Genomic DNA, 8,438 nt, shown 5'->3' on the forward strand with positions numbered 1-8,438 from the left:
CAAATACAATGCCTCATTATGTTACTCCCATAACACGAAACAACACGTACCAGGGCTGAAGCAGGAGCTGGTGATTTTTGGTGAGTTTTAAAATGGAAATTGAGAACAGAAGACCGATGAGCGCTTTGGAGAGGGAGCTGCAAGTGCTGAACCAAAAGGCAGAGCGAGATCGGGCGCAGAAACTCCAATTCATCGACCGGCAATTCAAGTTTTCCTACAAGACGCTGCAGGAGAGGAAGGATTTCTGGAGGAAGGAGGAGAGGAAGATCGGCACGGTGAGAATCTGCGAGCCGAAAGCGACTGTGGACGTGGCGATGAGTGAAATAAACGAGTTCAGCAGCTTCAGGGAGGTGCGCACGGCTTACGGGACGAGGAGGAACGCGAAGGCGGAGGAGAAACGGAGCAGGTCCGTCTCCGCGCCGGTGCGGCAGAGGAGCGGCGTCGGCCAAAGCAGCGTTTCTCTCCTGCAGATGAAGAACATAGCGCTGATCGATTCGATTTCGGAGAAGGAGAAGGCCCTGAGGCGGCAGAGGGCGAGGGAGGAGATGGAGAGGATGAGGAGGGCCCAGATGGAGGCGCTGCAGAGGCGGGTCGAGGAGTTCATGGAGATGCTGAGGGAGACGAGTCGGACGGATTCGACAGAGGAGCCGCCTTAAAGGACACGGAGGACAAAACGGACAAAGCATTTTAGTCTGGAATGATGTAGAGCAGGGGTGCCCAAAGTGGGGCCCGCGGGTCAAATTTGGCCCGCCAGAGAGTGACCGTTCATACCAACTCTCTTCAATGGTAAATATGGATGCAGTTCACTTTTTGGCCACCCGCGTCAAATTGGGGGCGCTGTTTCACTCCTTTTGCAAAGCTAAGGAAACACTGTTGTGGTGTCTTGGTATTTATCAATTACAGAGCGTTGTAGCATCAACTTTCACAGTTGTCCAACTTTTATTGCAAAGGTTGTTGACATCGACAACAGTATATTTTAAAAAAAATGACTGAATTAATGCTGAACTGACATTTCAAAATAATCTAATGTGGCATTTTCTTTGAGTTAATGAATGGGGTTAAATTACTGCAGGTGCTGTAGATAAACATGTTCTTTGGGGAAAGAGGGAAAAGATTAGCTATAAAAAATGTCAAAAATTTGGGCAAAATTTGGGCAAAATGAAGAAATTTTATTTTTAGAAATTAAAAAAAAAAAAAATAGGACAAACATTGGGCAGAAAAAAAAATACTAATTGGGAAACATAGGCAAACAAACAAAAATTGGGCAAAAATTAGGGGGGGGGGGAATCATTTATTTGAGCTGAAACTTCCTTTAATGCTGTCCCTGGACAAACAGCATCTAAAGAAATATTCTTTTCGGCATCTGCTTTCGATACTTTCATTTATTCCGGATACCCGTTGTACCTAAACTTTTTTCCCCCCCAATACCTGAACATTACCCAGGCCATCATTATCAGATTTCATTCGCAGCACGTTTTCGACTCTATCAGCAACAATGTCCTTCGATTTCAGTGGAATTAAAGCCAGGGTGCGGAACATTCCGGGTTACATGCTGCAACTGACCCACTAAATACTTGTGACAAAAGGGATTTTTCACAAACAAGACATTTTAAAACTAGGGCTTATCTTTTGTGCTTTGTTTATTCAGTAAAATGCTACACAATGTGGCTTTAAGGAGAAAAAAATCAGCTACATTTGACTAATAATGATGCCCACGAGTTGCTTTGTTGCACTTGCATGAATGTATTGTGTTTCTGCATATTATTTACATACCTCGGTCAGTGAACAGCGCTTTGTTTGATTGTATATCTACATGTAAAAGGGTTCTTCTCAATCTGTACAGTGTTTTGTTATATGAATTGTTTTAAATGATGTGCCTGGTTTCCCTCATGGCGGTTAAAGCTTCGTGGACCGGCGTCTCCTGGAGCAGAGCGACGTTCTTCTGCCACTGAGGGGAGTCCGACAGGTCCGTCTCTGGAAATACAGATGTTATAATGTCATTAAAAGTGTGAAGACATGGACTGATTTTTGACTAATGTCCAATAACGCAATGACAATAGTTTTGGTGATTTCGAAATCCAGGTTGAGAGAAAGAAGTGACTCTTCAGATGTGGAAGTTTCACTCATTAAACAGTCTTTGGAAACATTGTGTTTTCTGTCAGTGATTCATACTGTTTTCACAACAAGTATCACACCATGAATTTAACTTTCCACAGACAGACAAGCTCAAACAAGACTAAAAAGAGTCCAAAGGTTAGGTTATGGACTTGTTTGGCTTCGTGACTCACCCTCACCTTACAAGGACAAGCCGCGACCCAAACAACAGTTATTTATCACATAAAATAGGGCCCGACCGATATGAAGGGGGTTGCCCGATAGCTGATACATAGGCCAATATTATAAGTACTTTAACTTGATGTTTTGTTTTGTTTTAATCTCTCAAATTACCTTTACATTTAATATAGGAACTCTTTCCAGTGCAAAAAACTGAAAGGTTCTGGAGATATCGGCCTTTTTATCGGCCAGTATGAAGTGTTTTTACAGCTTTAAAGAGACTAGATGCAAGTTGGTCATTTTATACTCACTACTGCCACCTCAGGTCTTATGTGTAACTGCAGAGTCTATATTAAGCTCGTGCATGACGGCACTTCGGACCCGAAATAACACCTTTTTGAGTGATTTTAGAGGCAGTTGTGGTGAAGTCTGGGCTCATTCTACACATAAGGACATGGCTGGAACATCTAGGGGGAGGAAAATACTTAATTTTAACATGTTTTAACTCCGTATAGTCCCTTTAAGTTGATGAGAATTGAAAAAAATGTTGTCTAGGAAAGAGAACCACTGGTGTAAATTGGACAAAATTATGTGAAACTCGAAGCAAACCATGTCCAAAACATAAGACATGAATGCACAATGAAATTATCTCTAGTTCAAATGAAAAACTATCATAAAAAAGACATAATAATTGCAAAAGAAACACAAGGAATCTCAAGCGTCTAGAAAATGACAGAAGTCTCAACCTAGCTGCAAGACCCAGAGGAGACTAAAGGCCTATCTCACCGGCCTGGAGACTAGTAGGAGACTTGAGTTGCCGCTGGTAAGATAAGCTCAGATAACATAAACCTTTATTGATCTCATAACGAAGAAATTCACTCGGCCTTTAATGTTTCCTTTAACCTTGACCTCAGTGTCCGTCGTCGTCCTCACCTTCACCCTTGACACTGACGCGTGTGGGGAGGCTCCGGGTGAGGTCAGAATAGTCCAGTGAACAGAGCAGGGCCGTCCTCTCCTTCGGGGTCGTGAGCAGCAGAACCAGCAGAGAGCACAGGGCGTTACTCTCCAAAACCTCCACCGACTTGTGCAGATCCTGGGAGAAAACACAGACGAAATATAACTCAGGAAGTGTGTCTGCATGAAGGAATCGATCACACACAAAAATATGAATCTTTCTGTCTGTGGCTGCCACGTTGATACGCTTGAACTGGGTCTAAACAAACACAAATTTATTTCTATTCACAATCAGCTTTTTCACGATAGACGGATCGGTGCGGCGTCAGCAGTGATGCGATCGCTGTGTCGGACTGTTGTGGTGAAGAGGGAGCTGAGTCGGGGGCAAAGCTCTTGATTTACCGATCGATCTAAGTTCCCACACTCACCTGTGGGCATGAGATTTGTGTAATGACCGAAAGGACGAGATCGCCAATACAAGCGGCTGAAATGAGTTTCCTTCGCAGGGTGGCTGGGCGCACCCTTCGAGATCGGGTGAGGAGCTCAGTTACCCGGGAGGAGCTCAGAGCAGAGTCGCTGCTCCTTCACGTCAAAAGGAGCAGCTGAGGTGGCTAGTGCATCTGTTCCGGATGCCTCCTGATTGCTTCCCTGGGGAGGTGTTCCAGGCATGTCCTAGTGGGACAAGGCCTCGTGGAAGACCCAGGACACGCTGGTGGGACTATGTCTCCAAACTGGCCTGGTGTCGCCTCGGGGTCCCCCCAGAACAGCTGGAGGAGGTGTGTGTGGATCGGGAAGTTTGTGCATCTCTGCTGAGACTGCTGCCCCAGCGCTTTATCCAGACCCGGCCCCCGGATAAAGCGGAAAAAAATGGATGCATGGATGGAATCGGATTTCCTTCATAGGTTTTTATAACTTCAAAATCTGTTTTCTCCAAATCCATTTTTCTCGCACTCTAGGAAACAAAGACTTACTCATTTGAGTAAATTTGAGTAATTTACTCAAAGGGAAATTAGTACATTAACATTAATCTGCTTTATGGTTATAAAACTGATGATGTTAAGTTACTAATTTACCTTCTATGTAATTTATTTTACATTTGTATAATTTGTTTGAGGTGAAACAACTATGAAACTTCCTTTAACTACAAAAGGGCAGAAAAACACTTATTTTCCCACCAGTTTTAATAAATTTGTTCACGTTTTCCCCAATATGTCTTTCCCCCCCATTTTTTTTTTCTTCCCCAAATGTACCCAAATCTTTCCCCATGTTTTTCCCATTTTTTTCCTTTCTTTCAATCTTCTTTTTTCAACTTGTCTTTCACATTTTTTTCTTTTAAATTTTGATGAACAAAAGCATTTTTTTCTGTACCTGCTTCGATACCAGTTGTACCCTTTTGATTTAATACCAGACTGGTTTCATTTACAGTACCCGGCTCTAGTCTTGTATTCTCATGAGCTGCTGCTAAAAGAGGTGATAAACTATGACAAGAACCACAGAGCATCTCAACGATAATCCGAAAGCGGCACCTTCACGAGCTTCAGCTGCTGCTTCCGCGCGGAGAACGCGTTGAGATGGAGGCTGAGAGCGTCCAAAAAGCCCCTGATGTTTTCCTGCATGTTCGTCTCCTTGGCCAGTCTCTCCACGTCGATAAACGGCGGGACGCTGTGTCGGGAGATCCGCACCGTCCGCTTCACGTCGATCTCAACGTGGTACGTGTCCAGCATCGTGCCTTGATACGCAGTGGGCAGCGAGAAACACAGAGACTTGTCTTCGTTGGTCTTGACGACATCGTAACCTCCTAAAAATGAAGGGAGAAGGAGCAAATTAAAGCATATTTGGAGATTAGAAGAAGAGGAGTGAGGCTCATCATTACCGAGGAGGTGGTGAGCCAGCAGCACGTCTTTGAGCTGGGTTTGCTTCGCCATCAGCCTCAGAAGCTTTGACTTTTCAGAGTCTTCGCTCACATCAGCGTCTTCGTTCTTGTCCAGAGACGCCCGCAGCTTCTGGAGACTCTGATTGTGAAAAGATTTGTGCAGTTTAACGATGAGCAACAGCAAAAAATGCCCTAGTTGAATGAGGATTATTCCTAGTTATCCAGAGTGTTGCTGATTTCTGGAGATCTTTTTTTTGGAATTCATGCAGTTCTTATGTTTGAAGAGTTTCGTGGCGCTAGGCTAGTGCAAGGCTAGCGCATGTCTATGGTATCAGCTAGCCTGCATTAAAAACAGTCTGACCCGCTCCACAGTGCACCTGAGGCTTATAACACCAGCCTAACCATATAAATGTCTGTGTCGATATAATAATTTGAACCATTTTGCATTTAAAGTGATAGTCTGTAAGTTTGCAAAGTTAGGAGAGATTGGAAAGTAAACAATTAAATTCCTCCCCTCTTGGACCAGAAAGCCACTCTTCGTTTGCAAAATGAGGAGAGTAGGAACAGAATTTTCAGGAAAAGCTCGTCTCATTGGTCAAAGTGGCATCCCGGGATCAGCAAAAAAATATAATTTGTTAATTTAATATTACTTACGTTAAGTCAAATTTCGAACCCAGACGGTCAATTATACACAATCTATTACATTTGTAAAACATTTAAACTTACAGACTATTACTTTAAACTTATATATATATATATATATATATACCTTATATTTGAGCAGCATCAGCTTCGTGGTTGTATAAGCTACGCAGCGGCGGAGTGATCTGCTAGAAAATAGTCCCTCAAAATGCGATCATTCATGTGATGCAGGTCAGTTATATTCCAAACATTATTCTATGGACACAGACATTTATATAGTTAGTCTGGTGTTATAAGTGATTTGCCTCAGGTGCTCTGTGGAGCGGGTCAGACTGTTTTTAATGCAGGCTAGCTGATAACATAGGAATGCGCTAGCCTTGCACTAGCCTAGCACCACGAAACTCTTCAAATATAAGAACTGCATGAATTACATAAAAAAAACATCTCCAGAAATCAACAACACTCTGGATAACTAGGAAATAAGGCCCTATGCCAAAAATCCTGAAATATCCCTTTGAGGTCCTTCCTTGGTTACCTGATGCACTTCTATCTCCGCTTTCAGTCGGTCTCTCTGCTTCTTCAGCTCCTCCACTCTCTCCTTCAGCTGCGACGCTCCACTCGGCTGCTGCTTCGCTTCAGTCTTACGGCTTCTCGCTTGCGCCTCCAGAAACGTCAAATGGTTCAAAACCCCTATAATCAGACACAAGAAAGATTATCCTCCTTTACACGACAAGTTTATGTCAGGCTATAAATATAGGGTTTCTAAGTCAAACCTCTTAACAAACCTCTTTCTTCAAAATAACGACAAAAACTAGGATGAAAACGCAACAATAAAGTATCAAAAGTGAACAGAAAAACTCAACAAAATAGTGGCAAAAATGAGATGAAAAATAAAGTGAAATAACTGACTACAACAACGCAAGGAAAAAGATCAGTTTTGTAGGTCTTAGCTTTAAATGAGGCGTTACTCGGGCCTATAAGCTGCAAGCTCCGATCCAGAAGCTTTAAGATTTGGGTAGAGCTGGAGAAAATACACCCGGTTAAGGCGGGGGTCAAGAGGTCAATGCCAGTTTTAATGCCCTAATACTATATTTTAATGCCACAATCGCAAAAAAAATCTGTGCATATTTTATTTCTCAAGATTTGCAAACATTCAGTCAAACAGAAGAATGTGTAATGTGTAACTTTTGGATTTTCAACAAACTTATGCTAATGTTATAGTCAGTGTTGTCAAGTTATAAATTGTAATATATTCTATATTAGCAGTTACAGTGTTAAAAATTTCATGTGTTTGTATAACATTACTGTTTCAAAAATGTAGCTGAGTTACACTACTTTGAGTTACTTCTGAGTTACTTTTGCCTAATTATGAACTGAATATAGTAATAATGACACTGAGTAAAAGTGCTGTCAGGGATTTCCTTTGCCTTTGCTTTCCCCATTCTCTCGAGTTTTGTTTTGATGACGGTGACATGGTTGATAGTATATACACCTAGGCCTGTCACGATAACCATTTTGAAGTTTGATATATTGAGGCAGGAAAGTATTGTGATAAACCATATTATTGACTCCAACGATACTGGATACTGTCAACTGTCAACTCTCAGGCATAAAAAAAATAAACCTTTGTTCTAAAAGCGCATCAGCATATCCTGAAATACCACACAAACTGCAATAGAGCTCGGGAATGTGACGTCATATCGCTAAGCATTATGGGATTAGCAGCCATTGTAAACTAATGGAGATTTTAAAAGTTAAAATACTGGAGATATTGTTCACATTAAAACACTTGGAGACCACAGTGAATTACATGTATTTACCAGCAGTATCTCAGCAGCTAACGGAGTCGTTCCACTGGTTTTTTTTCTCCATTTTTTATACTGTTTTTAGCTAATGTTAGTCTATGGAAATGTATGCTAACAGCTGCAAAGATGGCTGATCTCCATGGTAACTGTTGACATTCCCGAACTCTATAAACATGGAATATCATGTAGCTTAATTTGCTTGTTAGAAATCAAAGTTTCACAAGAAAAAAATAGGGGAAAAAGCTAATAAATGTATAGACGATAAATATCAAGCCCAAAAATGTATTGGTTATCTGTTATGTATTGAACGATAAGTTGATAAAGTAATTATTGTGACAGCCCTATATACATCAGTATTCAACTAGATTTGTTGCTGCATTTTATTTGGAGGGGTTTGGTATTTTTTCGTTCACGCACAAATACAAACCCTTTAAATGCACTTGTAACTTGAGTTACTTGAATTTTAATGACAAATATACTACAGTATTTTGTGTAAGTATTATGTTATATTCCTTCCAACACTGGTTATAGTAGAGCAATGCCATTATTTTCCTCCAAAGAATTGATTTAATGCCAGTTTAACTCTTTTATCTTTAGTTTTCTTACTTTTTCATGACGTTTAATGCCTTAATTTTGTCACAATTTATTCATAGACTTATAATGTCCTGCAGAATCCCTGGGTATATGGTTGTGTTTGTTATGATGCTACGTATGATGATGTTAGCCACTGTTAGCAAACAAACTTCTTCCACGGAGTCGGGCTTTTAGTCACATTAACTCACAAAACAACTCTTTTTTACCTTTCGATGACGCTCCCTCCATGTTCCGCAAAGTTTATCTTGAGTTCAATAAAACAAGACACTTGGAAAATCCGTATATTTTTCGGTAAT

General features: G+C 41.3%; 1 protein-coding gene across 2 annotated transcripts; it reads right to left on the reverse strand.

The window, feature by feature from the left end:
- Positions 1-1,591: 1,591 nt before the first annotated feature.
- cenpo (centromere protein O) lies at positions 1,592-8,418 on the reverse strand. 2 transcript variants are annotated; one of them, XM_079573570.1, is made up of 6 exons: positions 8,349-8,418; positions 6,279-6,433; positions 5,102-5,240; positions 4,755-5,026; positions 3,208-3,367; positions 1,592-1,974 (listed from the first exon to the last, which is right to left on the reverse strand). In XM_079573570.1, exons 1-6 carry the CDS (start codon positions 8,368-8,370, stop codon positions 1,865-1,867), a joined length of 858 nt encoding a protein of 285 aa, XP_079429696.1. In that variant the 5' UTR covers positions 8,371-8,418; the 3' UTR covers positions 1,592-1,864. The 2 variants fall into 2 exon arrangements, with proteins under 2 accessions (XP_079429696.1, XP_079429695.1); XM_079573569.1 differs by having other exon boundaries at positions 8,331-8,418.
- Between the last annotated feature and the right edge of the window lie 20 nt (positions 8,419-8,438).

The sequence above is a fragment of the Gobius niger genome, assembly GCF_951799975.1.
Source record: "Gobius niger genome assembly, chromosome: 16".
NCBI classification, from domain to species: domain Eukaryota; kingdom Metazoa; phylum Chordata; class Actinopteri; order Gobiiformes; family Gobiidae; genus Gobius; species Gobius niger.